This window comes from Colossoma macropomum, unplaced genomic scaffold (assembly GCF_904425465.1).
Source record: "Colossoma macropomum unplaced genomic scaffold, Colossoma_macropomum, whole genome shotgun sequence".
Taxonomy (NCBI): Eukaryota; Metazoa; Chordata; class Actinopteri; order Characiformes; family Serrasalmidae; genus Colossoma; species Colossoma macropomum.
Window position 1 is genome coordinate 5,794,404 of NW_023494785.1, and position 20,067 is coordinate 5,814,470.

Genomic DNA, 20,067 nt, shown 5'->3' on the forward strand with positions numbered 1-20,067 from the left:
TGTTGTGGTCAGCCTGGATGGACTGAGGAGTGACAGCTAGCTGTGTGTGTGCATTTGAAACCAGAGAGAGCGCCGTGGTTAAATCAACATTCAAATAAATAACAACAACAATAAACTGCCCGGTGCGAGGCTCGCCGCAGGACGCCGGGGGTTTTTCTTCCTTGCCCCCGTGGCCCCCACCGCAGCATGACTGTGCTGAATAAAATCTCCAAATTAATTTAAGCAGGGCTCCGTGGAGAGCTGAGGCGCCACGCCGAGCGGAGAGCGCTTCCTGCCGCGCCGCACACACACAGCTGTGCTCGCCATGAGTCAACAACACTACCTCAGCCTCCCCTCCTCTCGCGCTCGCTCGCTCGCTCGCTCTCTCTATCGCGCTCACTATCACGCTGTCCCTCCATATCGCTCTGTCTTGCTCGCTCACTCTCTCACGCTGTCTCTCGCTCACTCACGCTCTCTCGTTCACACTCTCACTTGCTCTCGCGCTTTCTCACACACTCTTTCACTCGCTCTCACTCTCTCTCCCCCTCTCTCTCCCTCCCTGACTCTCTCTCTTGCTCTCTCGCTGTGTGTGTGTATGTGTGTATGTATATATATATATATGTATGTATATGTATGTATGTATATATATATATATGTATGTATGTATGTTAGGGGTGCGGGAAAAACTCGATTCTTAGATGCATCGCGATGCGGACATGAACGATTCTGAATCGATTCACAAATGTCAAAAATCGATTTTCTATATATTTAATTTATACCGTAATGTTGACGGAACGCAAAAGGCGGAACCTGGAGGTGCGGAAGTGCAGCGCCCGGACAGTTTGTGGCGGCACATAACAAAAACACAACTGGATGAGTGAGAAACCCGACCGGCTCCCTCTGCATTAAAGCCAGGTCAGGTCAGGAGTCACAACACAAATGATAAGAAGAGCCATTTTGACCTTTCAACAAAAATCAAACCGAAATATTCGAAAGAGAAGCGACTTCAGCTTCACCACTGTTTAGTGTTTGACAGTCTCTCGTTGCAGATTTAACGTACCAGAAAACCAACTGCGCTGCTTATAAATGCGAATAACGCATCGTTGCTATGTGACCTGCAGTCTGCACGCCGGTTCTCAGTCGAAACAGGGCTTTCGCGCTATGTTGCACACGACCCGTAGATATTTTACTGACACAGTGATCCCCCCGTCTCTACAACGAGACCAAAACCGAAGTTATAAAATCACTAAAGAAAACGGGTAGAATAGCTGTAACATGTGCTGCGTGGTCATCCATCACCACTGGATCTTATTTCACCGTAACTGCGCATTTTATCGCAGATGAGTAGCAGCAGCGCCTCGTGCTCCAAACAAGAGCAGTGAATGAGAGCCTTCTAGTTCACTTACCACATCACTTCCATTTGATTTATTAAAAAAGATACTAGGAGTAAATTCATTATGGATCATTACAAATACTTTGCTTTAAAAGTACCAAGTCACTTTAAATAACAACTCTGAGTCACTTTCAAATGTATATTGTCTCTATATTCTGTGTATATTTTGTGTATGTTTTGTGTATATTTAATATATTTCAGTTGGTTTTTCTTGTATTTTTATTTTTACTTATTTACTCTCTGTAGAGTGATTAGCTGAGCCTCACCACAAGCATTTCAATGCATTAATCTCCTGTCATGTTGTGCAAATGACAAATAAACTTGAAACTTGAACTCGAAACTTGAGCTCACACAGTGAGAAAATATAAATCCTATATAGAAAAAAAAGATGCATCGATAATCGTTTAATAATCGCATCGCAGCCTCTGAATCGTAATCGAATCGAATCGTGAGGTGCCTAGAGATTCCCACCCCTAATATAAATATATATATATATATATTTATATATATATATATATATATATATATATATGTATATATATATATATATATATATATATATTCAGCCTGTATCACCGCCACAGAGCTCAGCAGGTAGTTAACGCAGCTTATAACATATGTATATATATGTATATATGTGTGTGTGTGTGTGTATATATATATATATATATACACACACACACACACACACACACACACACACACACACACACACACACACACACACTATATATATATATATATATATATAGTGTGTGTGTGTGTACAGTGTACACTGTGTTGCTCATTTGTGAGGATTTCCGTGGTTTCGTGCTCAGATACGTTAACTACCTGCTGAGCTCTGTGGCGGCGACACAGGCTGAACTGGTAAATTTGAACATGGAAAACAGCATGATTTTAAAACTTATCTTCAGCATGAGGACACCATGGTATAACACACAAACCTTCATATGGAGAGAGCTGATGAAAAATGAACAAGACTGCTGGGAAGCTCTCTACTCAGTCTGTCTGTCTGTGTATCTATCTATCTATCTATCTGTCTATCTATCTATCTATCTATCTGTCTATCTGGGCTGTGTATTGGCAAGAACCTGGCGATACGATACGTATTGCAATACAGGAGTAATGATTCACTGTATTGCGATATATTGTCAATCATATTGAGTTTTTTTAACCTAATTTTAGGAAAACTGTCATAATAAAAAAAAAATCAGCATATGTATAAAATCTGAGTAAAAGAAAGGGTTTTTTTTTTTTTTTTGTTTGTTTTTTTTTAATGCTGTCAGAACATTTATCACAGTCCCTGTAACTTCCAATATTAGCACCACTTCTTTTGCAGTCCAAATAAAGAAATTTTAATTTACTATCATTAAAAACTAATTTAAAAAATACATTTTTACCTCGTTTGTACCACTTGGGCACAGCAGTGTCAGTGATGTGTTGTCGGGAGAATGTGGTGTAATGAAGCTCCACTGTGTTCACCATATTACGGAAGCCTTGTTCTGACACATTGTGCTGCCTTGTTGAAATGTCGTACCGTAGGACCTAAATATAGACAGTTCCCTACGTAGGAAGGACATTTTTATTGCCTTAATCACACGGAGCTTCCTATTCACCAGCTTCTTGCAAGAATTTTCCCGTTCCAGCTTAAATGGTGCAGCACTTATTACAATGGCGAAAGGCTGTGGCACACAGGAAGCGCCGCGTTGTGCAGCGTCCAAAAATCGGAAACTATTGTTTGTAATGGAGGTTTGCATACCGGCGCCGGCAGCGCGTCACTGTTCAGTTTCTTAGAGCATCACAGTGCATCACGCAGCATTTCGCCATTACTATGTTAAATTAAAGCCATATTGAGACCCCAAAAACACAGTAGATAGTAGTGGCTTGAAATTGCACATAAAGGCATCCAGTCTTTTGGATAAACGGGCATATCTAATGGTCAGTTACCCCAGCTAACGTAACGTAGAGGAGGTAAACGTGTGCCAAGCGTGATGAGTGATGCTGAAAACTTCACTCATACAAATTAAAAGAAATAAAGTGTAAATATGAATCTGAACCTGGCGTTTTTGGGCATTTCCTGTCGGCGCTCTGTAGCAGCGCTCTGCTACGTGACTCTACACGACGAGTCGCGACGCGCCTGGTGTGCGACGGCCTTTAGGTGCCAGAATATGACTAGTTTGAGGTTGAACAATTCAAACAAGAAGCTGTCGAATAATTAGCTGACTTCAGCCGTGTCTAAATCCCCTTATCAGAAAATGTTACCAGCGTTAAAAGAGTAAGTAGGATATTTTGATAGCCTAAAGCACCGTATCAAGAGCTACATAGTAATATTAAGCTGCACAACAGACTTGAAGTAAAGCTGAATTGACATGAAAAACGCAAGTTACTATGCTGTAGTAATGATAAGGGAATGCTCGCTCGATGGGTAGGACACACTGTTAGAGCAGCGGTCCAGGTCTTTCAGATTCAGACATCGGTGGTAGCCTTACTACTCAGCCAGGTTTGCTAATGCTAACGTTAGCGGTGAGCCCTTATGCTATTTCTAATGTCTAATGGCTGAAGATGGATTACAACACTGCCATCCACTGGTCGCAGGTTTAAACACAACACAAAATAAACTGTCTGCTGCGAATTGTTGCGTGTAAACAATTAAAAATCGTCTGTGTTTTTGAGAATTGATGCAGTATCACTCAAGTGTATCGATATTTCTTGCACCCCATCTATCTATCTATCTATCTATCTATCTATATATTTAATCTTTACCCAAAAGTGCTCTCCAGTTTTACTCGTGTAATTCCCACCTACTGCTGTTTGCGATCTCCTTGACAGTACACAGTTGTGTAAAGCTCTATTTATATTATTAAAAAGTTGTTGAGTTTAAGAGAATGTGCAGGGCTGGGACGATAAGACGTGTAGAGCTTCGGCTCCTGAGTGAGTTGGTGGAACTTCCTGTGCTCAGTGTTTCAGCAGAACGATTTTCAAGCTCTTTCTTAGTTTGTTCTCTTTCAGCTGCTTGTAATTGTAAGTAATTTTGAATATTCATGATTTTTAGCACCGTCTGTTTGGTAGGTTTTGCTGTTACTGTGGAATAACAGCCTCACTCTCTTTGCAGAATGTCCTCAGAGGATAAGAGTGTGGATCCCTCTGACCAAGGCCCATCTCCTCCCCTGAGCAGTGCAGGGGCCACACCCTCAGGGAGCCCAGCCCCCTCGGATAAGCGCCCCAGAGGACGGCCCCGAAAGGATGCTGCTGCACCCAAACCCAAACGCAAGTACGTATCTTCCTCTCGTAAGCGCGTCAGAGCGTCGGGCATCGTTTTGAGTTGTGTGGTACTGGGTCTTGAGTTTATCACCGCAGGCTTTGCACGTAAAGCATTTCTGTTCCTGGAGGTCCTGAAGGATCCGGGCCCAGCACAGCTTGGTGATGGATTTATTTATTTATTTATTTTTTATTTTTTTCCGCTTACCAAAAGTGGAAACTAACTGCTGAATTGATCCAGGTGTGTTAGAGCAGGAAAATCTAGAAACAGTTCTGGATTAAAGCCCTCCAGGACTGGAGCTAGACAACCCTGATCTACGGAGGTTGATTTATTACAAGATCCACATGCTCTAAGGAGTTTCTGGGGGAACTGTTGGTGATGAGGAGCCACAGACAATTCAAAAGTGTTAGGAAAAGTGCAGCGAGTGATACAGCTAAGCGTTCAGTGTTTGGAAGGAGCTTTGATTGAAGATGGTTGAATGTAAGAGTCCTGGTTATATGTCATTGTTGTGGGGGCTGTTTATAGACTCTGTAAGGGGCGGCTTTCATGCTTTAAGTGTTAAATCTTACTGTATTTATCTTTGGGTTGTGTGATTGATTACACTGAGACTGACAGTAGGGCTGGCCATTGTGACGATAGTCAACGTTATCAGGATGAATTAAGTCACAGTATGCGGATATTGTCAGTACTTCTAGCACCTGAACAACTGTGTTTCGTTGCGAAGACAGCATAATTAGTTCTGTTTGATTGGAAATAGTGCTGTGCAGTAGTTTAAATGTGGCTGTGGTTCTTTTTTGGCTGTATCACATCAGGAAAGATAAATATAGAGACGTTGTGTGTTGTGAAAATGTCTTGAATCTTGTGATATTTTTTTGCTATATCGACTCATTTTTGTCCCACAGTTGTTCAAAAATTGCAAAACTTTTCTTTGGATTGTATGAAATAATCTGTGGCATCTTAAAGTAAATAAATAAAGTTGTGTTTTTGTGCACATTATGGCTGCAACATATGAATGAATCAGTGGATCCTGGGCTGTTCCCACTCAAAGGGCTGTAACTAGGGGTGTAATGATACAATCAGCCCCTGAGTCGATTGCCGATACTCCTTTCACGATTTGATTTTCTGATGATATTTTGAACCGACCTGGAAAAACTGGAAAAAAAATATGATTATAATCATGTTGTTGCGCTAATTATACAATTTAGGAACCAGGAGCATGGCAGGAGTGGTGTGTTTGGTGCTGATTGTTTTACCAAAGTTGGTGTTCAAACAGTGCAGCTGATCATTTACAGAATTGATGATCATGAATCACAGCCAGTCACAACCATCTCTAAACTCTAAACACTGCTTCCTCCATCAAACGAAGGGAAAAACTCTGGCAAAACGCTTAAGAACAAACCTGCAGTGAGAACGGTGGTGGTAGTAAATTAGTTATTTGACTTAGAAATGGTGCAAAGGTGTTTGTGAGGAATGTTACATTAACAATCACAAGTTTTATACAGCATTACAGAACAATGTTGATCACTTAGCTGACCAGTTAGCTTTTATTTTAACTGCTGACAGCTAGTTAGCATTTAGCTAAGTCAGTTAGATTAAATCGGGCTGTACAGTACAGTATGCATTTGCTATGAAGTGCATATCAATGCATGCCGTTCTTTATATTGTTCCATTAATGTCTCATGTAAAGACGTTGAGTTATGGCGTCAAATCCGATTCAAAATCCGCAAGCGAGGAAAACCGCTTTTGCGCATGCGGAGGAAAATTAGCCTGACACTCGAATGTTCTTTCTGCTCGCTATTAAGCTCCTGGCGGGTCCCGACATATGATTGGTTACTGTTGCTTTCTGGAAATGTGTTGTGATTGGCTGTCTGTCAGTGGTCGTCAGAGCTTTTGCTGCATATAAAAAACCGGGAACAGGACGTTCACTCCAGAAGACGACCTTCAGAGTCCGCCAGTACAGCGGCATCGGCCGAAACGCTGCCTGAAATCGCTGAATTCTGTCTCTGTGAATGTTCAGTAATCATGATTAATCACTCTCAGCCGGTCTGAAGCCATTTTATAGATACTACATTCTTATAGTTGATACTATGATTGTGGTTTCCTCGTGCAAGTAGTTCTCTTCGCATGCGCGAGTGTAGTTGTCCTCACGCGCAAGAGCGGTTTTCCTCACTAACCAATTTTGAATTGGACTTGACACCATAACGAGTCCTCCTCTGCATCTACCATTGCCCTTAGGAGCCGCAGGGTTAGCTTTAGCACTAACTCATCTGAAGGGGCAGCTTCTGTTGCTGAAACGTCCTCCTGTTTTAGTGTTTTTGAACGTCAGAGAAGCTGAATATCATGATACGAATAGTCTAATTTATTCAGATATTGGGCTCTTTCTCGTTTTGCCCGAGCTGTGAATTATTAAATCAGTGCAAAGTGTAATCCTCAATGAAGCTCACATGGTGCATTGTGGGAGGAGAGGCAGATGTATGTGAGGAATGGTGAATAACCCTGTATAACCTGCTGTGGAGAGTGTGAGTGTGCGCAGGCGTGCGAGTGTGTGGTTCTGTGTGTTTTCTGAGAGGTGTCGTGCAGCGAGAAGCAGAGAAATACTCATCCCTTCGTTGGCCCTAGAGGAGACACTCGAGTGTGCTGAGGTGCATTAGCATGGAAGAAGAGCTCCGTGAGGCACACGAGGAGATGCTGCTTAGAAACGGAGGACGTTTTCTTTTTGCCAAGCCGCTTTTGGCTCATAAAATATCTGTCTTCACGCTGCTTTGAGGCGCCCACAGGGGAAACAATATTGGAATATGGCTGCAATTTTTATTACTTTTCTTGGTCTGTGTGATGTTGGGGGTTCTTAGTGCTGGTTTGGTGAAAATGTGTACGGTTTTCCCCCCAAATGCACTTAATCAGCCGAGACGGGCTTGTTCACAGTTTGCTTGTTTAGCTGATAAAATTCTGGACAAAGTTCAGCCTTTAGAATGGCTTTGTGTGGACCTGTGCGGCACACTTGTCCTTTTTTTTAAAGACGACACTTAATAGCAAACGACACGCGACAGACCTGGCGTGATCATGAAATCCTTTAGCGATGATTGTCATACAGGTAATTGACCTAATCCTCCTACTAACCATGTGGAAGATAACCGCAGTGAATGGTTAAACTGGGTTAGGGAGTTGGGGACTAGTGTGTCAGTGTCTACAAGCAGTAGCAGATGTACTTATCGATATGATGATGCTGCTCCTATTGCTACCACTAGTGCGATGATGGTGGTGATGACGATTGTGATCAAGATTAAGTCACCCTTATTGGTCCCACAGCGGGGAAATTTCACCTCCGCATTTTGACCCACCCATGCAGTGAAACACCACATACACACTAGTGAACACACACGCTAGGGGGCAGTGAGCACACTTGCCCGGGGCAGTGGGCAGCCCTATCCACAGCGCCCGGGGAGCAGTTGGGGTTAGGTGTCTTGCTCAAGGACTCTTCGGTCACGTACTGTCGGCTCAGGGGATCAAACCCTAACCTCCAGCCCACAACTGCCATGATGGTGGTTGTGATGAGGATGATGATGGTTGTGATGGTTGTTGTGGTGATGATGATGGTTGTGATGAGGATGATTGATGAGGAGGATGATGGTTGTTGTGGTGATGCTGATGGTTGTGATGGTAGTTGTGATGAGGATGATGATGGTTGTGGTGATGATAATGGTTGTGATGTTGTTGTGGTGATGATGGTTGTGATGAGGATGATGATGGTTGTGATGGTTGTTCTGATGAGGATGATGATGGTTGTGGTGGTAGTTGTGATGAGGATGATGATGGTTGTGATGGTTGTTGTGGTGATGATGGTTATGATGATGATGATTGATGAGGATGATGATGGTTGTTGTGGTGATGATGGTTGTGATGATTCTGATGATGGTTGTGATGGTTGTTGTGATGAGGAGGATAATGGCTGTGATGGTTGTTGTGGTGATGGTGGTTGTGATGGTTGTGGTGATGATGGTTGTTGTGATGCGGATGATGATGGCTGTGGTGGTTGTTGTGATGCGGATGATGATGGCTGTGGTGGTTGTTATGGTGATGATGGCTGTGATGGTTGTTGTGATGAGGATGATGGTTGTGATGGTGGTTGTGGTGAGGATGATGGCTGTGATGGTGGTTGTGGTGAGGATGATGGCTGTGATGGTTGTTGTGGTGATGATGATGGCTGTGATGGTTGTTGTGGTGATGATGATGGCTGTGGTGGTTGTTGTGATGATGGCTGTGATGGTTGTTATGGTGATGATGGCTGTGATGGTTGTGTTGAGGATGATGGTTGTGATGATGGTTGTGATGAGGATGATGATGGCTGTGATGGTTGTTGTGATGATGATGGCTGTGATGGTTGTTGTGATGATGATGGCTGTGATGGTTGTGATGATGATGATGGTTGTGATGATGATGATGGTTGTGATGATGATGATGGCTGTGATGGTTGTGATGAGGATGATGATGGCTGTGATGATGATGATTGAAAATAGCGGCTTTTTTCTTATAATTTCGAGACGGGTTCCAACTCTAAATTGGACAGGGTAGTAAACACAGTGATGGCGTGAGTTAAAGCTTAATACTTAAGGTCTGTTATATCTGTTTCATCATGAAAGTGTAGTTAAGCTATTAAGAAGTTATGAAGTTGTCCAATGCTGTCGTTCCTGCATTAAAGAGGAATATAACGTTCATTTCTTTGGGGTTACAAATGCAGTAAAATGAATAAAACAAGTATTTTTCCACAGTTACCCAGCGTCGCGTAAACATTCTGCTCTTCTGTGAAGCACCTAATCACCCTCTCATGTTTAGCAGGTTGGAGATTTGCCACAAGGTGTGCCGTAATCTGCCAAATAGCTTTTGAATCTTTATAACAGCACCAGTGTCACTTTGATTCTCTGTTAAGGAAATATCTGCCCATAGCCGCGTGACTCCGATCTCATCCTGCAACACAACTGTTCACATTGTTGAGACAAACATAACTGTAAAATCTCAGTGACTGCAGTAAGCACCAAAAACTGTGGTTAGAAGAGCCAAACAACAGTAAAACAGCGTCACAAACTGCATAGTTGTGTATTTTCATTTGCCAAACTGTTGATTTATAGATCTATGCAGGACCACTGAAGAATATCAGTGAAGAATAATCATGAACTTCTATTAAAACGATACACTGTTAGAAATAAAGGGGGCGAAAGGAGCTTTTACCTGTGCCGTGAATGTGGAGCCTCCTCTTCGAGATCAGGTGACGGCCTTCAAATAAACAGGGCTGATGTGGTGCAGATTAGTGAGGTACCTGATACGGCAGGTCCGGCCCCACAGTACAGAAGAGCGCGGGACTGTTTACAGCAGGAGCGTCGGGTCCAGATGTACACTGTGGAGCTACTAAGAGCCGTGGGGGGTGGTGGGGTGGGGGGTGGTAGGCTTGAGGATTTTCTGGTTAGTCTAGGCTGGGTAAATGCGAAGTGGGGTAAATGCGATTTTTGGGCTAAAGCTGTGGCCACACCGGACTGCCATCTCGCTGTTTTCTTCGCAGGATAGATCATCAGTCGGTGGATTTCGGAATTCCTGGTGCGACATGATTTTGGAAGGACCGTCTAGTTTAGCTGATGTTAGTTACGTATGTAGTTTTAGTTATTTTTTATTTTAGTGATTTGTTTTAGTGATTATATTGACTGAGGAGCATTTGGTTTTTTCAGAAAGCCCAATGTATTGTTTTCTATTGGTTCACGTTTGCGAGGTTCTCAGATTCACAGGATCAAATCAGATTTAAACCACATTCATGAATTGTTGATGTCGGAATCAAACCTTGTATCTCCATTTTTGATATTTCTGATTTTTATATGTCTGTGTGTGTGTGTGTGTGTGTGTGTGTGTGTGTGTGTGTGTGTATTTATGTATGTGTACATATCTTAAAAATATGAAAAATATTCTTGTTGTATTTATCATAATGTGAGTGTTTTATACACACACACAAATATAAATTTACAGGAGAAGGAAAAAACTTACTTCACTTTTAATGTAAGTCAATGGAACCAGACACATTCAAGTAATTTGGGGTCATTTCTTTTGGCCCATTCATCATGAATTTAACACAATGTAAAGGACAGTAGGTATTTACAAATTATGTCAAAAACTGAAAAATGTCAAAAATGGATGTGTGTGTGTATATATATATATATATATATATATATATATATATATATATATATATATATAAATATAAATGTGTGTGTGTAAAACTGACATTATAATAAATATAAGAATATTTAAGAATATTTTTCATATTTTTAAGATACGTTTCAAGTTTCAAGTTTCCCGAAAAGTAGTTGAGCTGTTGTGCGCTGTGTAGAGCACAGGTTTAGTTCCTGAAATCCCTGAGAAAATCCTGACAAAGTTCTCCACCAGCACTCCTAATAAAGCATTGATCAGCCAGATTTTGTGTTGGCTGATAACTACAGTTAATACTGTCCTGTCACAAGGAGAGGTTTGGTTAAGTGAACAGTGAGATCTACGAAAGCCCTGAAAACAGGGCTCTGAAGTCTTGAGGGGAGCCTGATCAGGTTTGACAGGTTGGCCAACAGGGAGGAAGTGATGGTGTGGTTTGATGTGCCTTTGTGTGAAGCACATTTCACTGTGGATCTGGTCTTCACACGACATTTCCTGGAAGTGCACTGCATGTCCAAAAGTTTGTAGTCACTTCCAACATTTCGTCTGAAATGAAGGGTATTAATAGGGAGCTTGCCCTCGTTTGCTGCAGTAACAGCCTCTACTCATCTGGGAAGGCTTTACACTAGATTTTGGAACATTGCTGTGAGGATTTGACTGCATTCAGCCACAAGAGCATTAGTGAGGTCAGGTACTGATGTTGGATAATCAGTTCTGGACACTCCAACTCTTCCCAAAGGTACTGGATGGAGCTTCATCACTGTCGAAAACACAGCACCACTGCTCCACAGCCCAATGCTGGGGGCTTTATACCCCTCTACCTGACGCTCAGCATTGGGCAGTGTGATTCAGAGCGTCCCGTTCTATTGGTCCATGCTTGTCAATGGAGATTATACAAGCTGAATGTGCAAGTGTCAGCAATGGGTGCAGCTCAGTATAGCTGAGTTTACTAATTAGATACTTCTGGAAATGTGCTGTACTTTGTCCATATGAGATGATTTGTCTGTCACTTTGATCTACTCCCTGAGTGCATGATATCTATGACATCACTCTCTCTTTGGCGAGGTCACCCGTGTTTTTGTTGTGCAGCAGTCACACCCCACCACCCTTTTGTACAGCTGATTACTAGCTTCAACCCAGCCATGGGTCGTGGCTAATGCTGGGATCAGACTGTGAATTCAGCCCGATTTTTACAAGATTTTCTCGCAGCCGACAAATTTCCAGCATTGGGAGTGACAAACGGATCTTTTAGTGTGGCTTAATTGAAGAATGGCGATGTGGCGTCTGCGCTGCCCCACGATAGCCTCACGAAAAGTCTGCCTAGTTTGACATCTTCAACTTCCTGTGTTCCTTGACGTTAACCAATGGGATGACCGAGCGCTCTCTGGCGTGCCTTTGTAAACATTGTAAACACGGCGAAGAGACAGAGGGATGCTGCTGTTACAGCTGTCAGGTGGAACAACGAAATACAGGAAAGGTTCATTGAGCTCTGGCAACAGTACCTCTGTCTGTCTGATGTTTTCATGGAGTACCATGAGGGCCGAAAAGATAAGTGTTGGTGAGAAAAAGCATTTATGGCGTCTGTTTACATACAACGAACCTGGCGGCTGGCTACATTTATATAATGCTCTTGATTTATATATATATATATATATATATACACATTTGTTACTTCAGGTTCCCTTTAAAGGATAGACAGCCTGAACTTTCCTCTTCACGACCCCTGTGTTGTTTTTCAGAACATAATAGCCAGCATCACAGTGCTTCTGATTGCAGTTTCTTGACCCACCACACCGATGACCTATGACAGGGGTCTTTAATTAAAATTCAGTAAGGTCCAGTTAGAGAGAACTTCCTCAAGCAAAGGTCCGAACATCATAATGTCTAACTTGCATCATGATTCAGCGCCGTATACTGTTTACTGAAGTAGCTTAGTTGGTATATCAACATCGTATGTAGTCGACATTTGAATATCAAATCAAATAAAGTCCAATTCAGTCATATTTCAACAACATTGTCAGTTTTCTCTTTTTAGATCACACAATGTAAAATAATCTGACTCACTTTCCTCTCTGACTGCTGTTTCTCGCCTCGTCCCTCCCCTGAGTGCGCATCACTCACTGGAGTCTCAGTGCTCATCGTAATGCACAGATCTGATTGGCTGAGTAGCGCCACGTGATATTTACAACGCATGCGATTGGTCTGTGAGTTTCCCGGGCCGCTAAAGGTGCCGCAAAGGCTGGAAAAGCTACGCCGATTAAATTAGAACCTCACGTCTCCGTAGTTTATCGGTTATAGGTCCAGGTCCGCATAGGACAGCGTCTGGGCCTGGACTCGGACCGCGGTCCGCCTATTAGTGGCTTCTGACCTATGAACTCACGAAAGAGTGTAAACAATGATTGGTTGAGAAATTGGCAACACGAGTTTGATGCTGACCAAACACGGCATGAATTTATGGCGCTGCGATTGCCTAATCTGACATAGTGACCATCGTGAAAGACGAAAATCATATAGTCTGATCCCAGCAAGTTTCAGCTTCATTAAACCCAACAAATGCAGTCACAGTTAACTTGTTTTATGTTGGTGGTTGACAACTCAAGTTTGGATACTGAAGACGTGATTAATTCCCGTGCGTGGGCACACGAAGGCATCCATGTGTGATGTTCAGCCAGTCGCGTGAAACACGAGGAGGAGTTGAGTGGCTTGTTTTCTACTATGTAGAAAGTAAAGCGTTTATAATGATGAAAGAGCAGCGCGGTTGCCTCTGCGTTACTGCTGATTGCTTTATATGCTTTACATATAGGTTTACTGTTTTCTTCTGTTTATTAAACTTAAAATCTGATTAGTTTGTTTTATTACAAATGCTGGTCAGTTAACTACTTCACTCATAGCCTGCAGTTTAAAATATAACTATATGTAGTCATCATTTTGGAGATAAATGGCCAGATATGACTGATTTTCAGGAAATCTAGTTTAATACAGGTTCCTCATGAACTCGGCACAATGATTCTGTTTCACTGTCATAATTTAAGCTTACTGGCCTAATCTGATCAGATGGGGGGTCAGTTGTGCACATTGTACACAAGGTTTGTTGTCCTTAACTTAAAAACAAATGTTTTTTTTTTTCTTTATATTCTATTATTTTCTATTACTGATGCTACAGATATCAAAAGTGACCCCATTCTTCAGAAAGCTGTCCCTGATTGGTCAGAGGTTCGGTCTAGGCTTGTCTGGGAGATCTATATAATCTTAATAACTTAACCTGCCCCGTGTCAGGTGTGCAGCATTAGTTGCTATGGTAACGCAAGTCCAATTGAATTCATTTTGTCCACCAAGTTCAACAGCAACTTCTGTCTGAAATGTCTAGGAAGCTTCTTATGAGGTCTTGTGTTTGTGAAGTGGACGGCGTCTGAGCTGTTTATCCGAAAAAGACTCTCTAAACGTCTAACGAAGGCTGTTTGTTTTGGTACGTTGTTGCATCATCGCCATCCTGATTTATGCAGTGCATATTGTAGCCTTAATGGTCCCGCTGTTGATATTCACTCTGCCTGCATGTCATTTCCTGGGATTTTGTGTAATTTGTCATCGGGATGGAGTCAGAATCATTAAAGTATTGATAAATCAACTCAGGCTGTCCATTTGCACTTCAGAATTACATAAGTTGTTGTGCTGGGGAGGAGAGAGCCATGCTGCTGCAAGATCTGGCCAAAGGAAATGGTTACCTCACACAGCTGGTAGGATTGTGCGGTTCTAATCGGATGATTTCACTGTAAAGGCATACGTCTCTTGTCCGTTTGTTGTCCTCTCTGATTTAGAAGTGCCTAATTCACTGTCAGGACTTCAAATCGCCGAGTCAGAAGTCAGAAGTTTGACCTTGAGTTCTTCAGTAGGCCTGTTCTCTTCTAACGGAGCAACAGATTAAAAAATGAGTCTTGTAGTGAAAAAAGGCACTGTTTCTCTTACATTATTGATTTGTGTAGTTGATCTGTTGAGCCAGGTCCTTTTTAAAGCACCCAGCCCCCAACAAAAGGTCCACGTACGAAATTTGTGTGGTTTATGTGCCCTGAACAGTCGTAATTCAGTTTTACGCTAATATTTTCCATGAGCTCTGTCCTGATTTGCCCTGTGTGTCCTTCATTCAGAAAGTAGTCCAGCCAAACCTTTATATCAGAAAGAAAGGAAAAGTTCTCTTGAACAGTGTTACCTGTGCTGATCTACGAGCAGCTGTGTCGACAGAAACACTAAAGTAAAAAATATTTGTTTAAAAAATATTCTTAAAACTCTTTATTTGCCTTTGTGTTCTAAATTTCAGGAAACGTTTTGCTAAAATTTGTCATTTTTGCCTTGAGCCCTTGTTCATTTCTGATGCCAATGCCACACACCTGGCTAAGGTTCAGATCCTCCTGAAGACCTTGAGAAGCTGGCGAGATGTTAAATTAGGGCTGGATCGAAACTGCACAGGGATAGAACTTGGGTAGGTAGTTCTCGATTTGTGGAAACCAAAATATGGTTAGCTTAGCCAGCTCTGCTAATCTGTACTGCTTGATTTTTAGCCAACAAACTGTTTCTTGTTCTTTGTTTACATTTTATCCATTATACTTATACCTATGCAAGAAGCACTCGCTGATTTAGTGTGAAGCATTTAGTATGAAGCCAGGTGACGGAAAGTCCTGGTTGGGTCTTACTGTAATTTACGCTTTAGACCGTGTGAGACCGCTGCCTGGCTGGAACACTTCATAGTTGGAATAAGAGATCAATATGAAGATATTTGAAGTGTTAATTTTAGCTACACTATTTGTGGCTTTGGAGCCATTTGGGGATCTCTCTGGTGGAAATGTGCAACTGAGCAGAAGAACGTTGGGTTATGGGTTGTTCCTCAGACCCCTTCTCTGAGTGGATGAGTCTGATGACTGCGAGCGAGATGAACGAGAGTTCAAAGAGAACTCAGTCAGAACCTGGTGAAGGACGAGTGAGTGAATTATCTACTAATGCATCATATCTTCATCACCATAATGTTGAATTTACATTTGAGACCTAAATATTGAGCCAAACCTTCATTTAAGTTGCCGTTTAAACTGGAATGAACAGTTATTTATTGATTTGATTTGATTGATCGTTCAAAAGCTCTTTGTTTTTGTACATTGCAGTGTTATTCTCATGCTAAGGCTAGGTTTGGGTACATTGCGTTTACATTGTTTTATCATTAAAGGGGAATTCCACCAACTTAATTTGGCACGATGCGATTAAGATGTAAACAAAGTTGTTCAGAGTGGTTTGAAGTGACATGCACTGTTCTCTTCTATATAGTCAGAATTGTGCACAGTGGTGGTGATAGGAACCAGACGTCCTAAGCTTTTAATGCCTTCAAAACTCTCACAAAGTTATGTGAAGTGGTTATGAATATGCTGCCTGATGTCTGATACCTTGTTATACGTTCACTTTGAGATGTTTTGGCCGTTAAGTCCATTCATGGCTCAGAGGTGCATACAGATTTACCGCTGTGTTACCAGCATCAACATTACGTATAAAAACTCAGACTCGTGTTGGTTCACTGGTGGTTTTGGATAATAAATAAAATGGCTATATTTGTGCTGTAGACATGGTGACGTCTGGTTCCCTTCACCACCACTGTAAAGACATCTGAGTTGATATGTTTCTCTACAGTGAACCATTTTACACCAGACCACCCTGAATGACTTTGTTTATAACTCAATGATTTATTATTGCGAAAAAATTGGTGGAGTTCCCCTTTCAACTGATGTAACTCGGGGCTGATATTGGCTGATGTTATCGTCCGGCTGGTAAATCGGCGGCGCTCTGCGTCTAATCTTTCTGATAACAGTTGAAGAGGATGAAAAGACTGATGACTGTAACGTCTCATAGCCCAGCTTTGACTCTAAGCCTGTCTTTTCCTTATTTGACTAATGTAAATGAGCGGAGTTAATTGTGACCAGCCTCAGAGAACTGGTTGTCAGAACGGTCCAACCTGTCATGCGTTGGTCACATTCCTCTGCTGTGTTCGTTGGGCGAGCTGTTGTGAACGCCTCAGCTCAGTTCTGTCACACTTCTTTTTTTTTTTCCTTCTCTAAAGTGCTGCTTTGAACGGTCTGGGAGTGTTTTTGAAGGTGATCGGCGAGAGTCTGAGACGGCTGCTGTACTGTAAGCCGAGAGAGAGAAGTAGAGGGGTGAGGAAACGGTTAAAGAGCACGATGGGAGATGGCCGGGTTGTTGTGAAGGGGGTGTGTCCCGTCTCAGCCACTCGCTCCAGCCCGGGTTTTACGCTCCTCCCTTCGAGCTGGAACTACTTGCGCTGTAAGCTTTTCTCTCTCCTCCTCTCTCCCTCATCTCGCTCTCGAACTCTCTCGCTCGCTGTGGTCTGCTTGCAGGAATAAGTTGTTTTAGGAAGAGGCAAGAGTTCTCAATTTTCAGATGGTTTTTCTTCTATCTGAGACCAAACTTTGGGCCGCCATCGGGCCGTGTGTCTTAATTCAGCAGCTCTGAATTTTGCTTGTATGAAATTGAAGAATCCAAATCACCGCCTGACTATGATTTCAGTTCACAAGCTCACGATTCCTCTCCTTCGCTCTTCCAGTGAGGCATATTCCAGGCAAACGCGCCTCGTTCTCCTTTAGTTATCGCTCCATTGGCCGGCCACTTGCTGCACAGCGCCGCAGGCCAGGGCTCCTCCCTCCGGGGGCCGTCCTGACCCCGCGTCCCCTGAGGACCACGCCATGGTTGTTTATTTTTCCTCCCGGTTACTCATTACCCCGAATCCTATCACTTGTTTACCTTGTTACCCCTTGACGATAGGCTACACATAAAATCCATTTAGAGCAAGGCTGCTCGCAAAGCAGGGCTGTGGAGAGCCACGCAGGGCCCCGCCGTATGTTTTATTCAGGGAGCCTTCGCTCTGAACATGGCAGAGGGCCCCTCTCGCAGCCCCTCTCGCTCCCCGCAGCTCTTGTTTCTTGTTCTCAGTCTCTCGCGGGTCGATGCATTATTTGTTTCTGTGTGCGTGTGGTTTGTCCTATTAATCTTCATGTGCAGGCGCGCTGGAGGGGTGAATGAGATCGTTTTTGATGCTACAAATAAATATATATCTAATGACTTGGCTTAATGAATAAGTGTTAATTGACAGGACAGTTATGTCACACATGCATATCGTCACTGTTGGGTTAAAACCTTGTATCTCAATTTTTGTCATTTTTATTATTTTTTTGTGTAATTTGAAAAGGAAAGCTGCCTTTTTACATTCGGGTAAAATTTCAGGATGAATGGACATTACAATTATGGCATTTGGCAGACGCTCTTATCCAGTTACAGTGTGATCATTTTACACAGGTGGGTGAAGGTAGTGTTGGGAGTCTTGCCCAAGGACTCTTATTGGTATGGTGAAGGGTGCTGCCCAGGCAGGGATTGAACCCCAGTCTACAGTGTAGAAGGCAGAGGCGTTACCCACTGCATTATACCGAATGGACAGATGGGGTTTTGTCTTGACAGTGATAATATATTAGCATATCGCTGTTGTCGGCACAAAACCTTGTGTCTCCATTTTTTGTCGTTTTTCAGTTTTTGACATAATTTGAAAATGCCTGTTGCCCTTTACATTGTGTGTAAATTTCGTGGTAAATGGACCAAAAAAACCGACCCAGAATGACTTGGAAAAAAGTCTGGTTCCATTGACTTCCATTAAAAGTAAAGTATGTTTTTTGCTTCTCCTGTAAAGTTACCATTTTGGAGATACGAGGTTTTCTTCCGACAGCGATATGTTAAATTTACTGAACTCTTAATTAAGGTGTTAATGTGCATATTGCCAGTAATATCTGTCTGATGCAATGGTGGCATTTTGTGCTGTAGTACAGAATTGACCATATCTTTTCACGAGTAGCGTCCAGAAATGTGTAAATGCCAGAGACCAGCCTTCATTTATTTAATTTTTAGTCTAAATTACTATGAAGTGCAAGTTATTGACTTTTTATGAGATATTGCTGAGAGAAGATATAAAATAATCCACTTTTTAAAGGAAAACGAATAAAAAAATAGAAATTTCCAGAACTGCAGTTCAAAAACAAAATCAAAACATACAAAGAAAGTGGGTTTCCTGGTAGACCACCATCATCACTAATTTCACAGTACATTTGAAACCATTTTAAACCAATTTTTTTTTTATATTTCCTGAGAATTAACAGTAATCAGTGCATGATTTTTCCAACATATCTAGCCGTCTACAGTGTTTTCTTTGAACTAGCGCTCCGAAAGCAGTGTGCTAATATAATGTGATGCCGTTTTATCTGTGTATACGTTTATTTTTTTCTCTCAGCTTTGAAGGCAGGTATTAACCCGCTAGACACAGTCCAGTTATTACTCTTTCACTCCAACCCCAAAGGCCAAGTGGTGGCTGTGGCGTTGGCTAGCCTTTGGCCGGTCACGTCGCTCTGAGCGATCTGGGATGTAACGTGTATCGGGGAATAAGGGAGGGGGGTTGTTGACCTGGATTAAACCTGTTCCAGCCACAGCACAATGGCCTGCATTTTCAATGATGTAGGTCATTGATCAGCATACTGGGCGCCAGGCGCGCAGGCAACAGAAGCAGGATCCGTCTCCGTCCAGAAACCTTATACTGGACATCTGATGCCTCGCTTTTTACCCACAATGCCTTGTGCAGGCCCAGAATGGCCACCATAGGCCCATTAGTCCATTATTTTCCAGGATTTCATTAGTTTTGGACGATGACTTAAACAAAAACTCTCTGGTTGTAGTTATATAACAGGACAAACATTACATAGATTAACAATTATGGTTGCTACCGGATGTTCTGATGTTCTAGCATGTATGCTTTATTACTGACTGTTCAATTCAATACTTTAACCTCATTATGGAAATGTTGTTGGGAGACTCAACGAAGGGAGGTGGCCCTTATCTCTTAGATGAGTGTGTTCTAGTGGTTGGGGATGCATAGCTAGACCTCCCACTTTTTCCTGTCTGATACCGATGCCTGATTCTTAAGGATCAGCAGGTACAGAAGACCTGATATTTATATAATTCTGCTTTTTTCTAGGTCACAAAGTAACCCAATTACTGGTGTAATTGGTTTTGATATGGTATAATCGTGTCATTTTTCGATACATCAGAAATATGGAACTTTCCAGACAATCTGCTGTCTTAATGTTTCCATTTTCAGTTTATTAAACATCTGACATTTATAAAAAGTACAATATTTTAATAATAATAATTAGCCATAAGCTAATACATA

At 42.2% G+C, this 20,067-nt stretch overlaps 1 protein-coding gene across 3 annotated transcripts in view; it reads left to right on the plus strand.

Moving 5' to 3' along the window:
* The window catches only part of kmt2ca (lysine (K)-specific methyltransferase 2Ca), a 249,803-nt gene that overhangs the window by 33,804 nt on the left and 195,932 nt on the right, over nucleotides 1-20,067 (plus strand). For all 3 annotated transcript variants that reach the window (XM_036581780.1, XM_036581798.1, XM_036581789.1), the window contains exon 2: nucleotides 4,485-4,643. In XM_036581780.1, coding sequence (XP_036437673.1) covers nucleotides 4,486-4,643 — 158 coding nt within the window. In that variant the 5' untranslated portion in view covers nucleotide 4,485. The remainder of the gene's footprint in view (nucleotides 1-4,484; nucleotides 4,644-20,067) is intronic.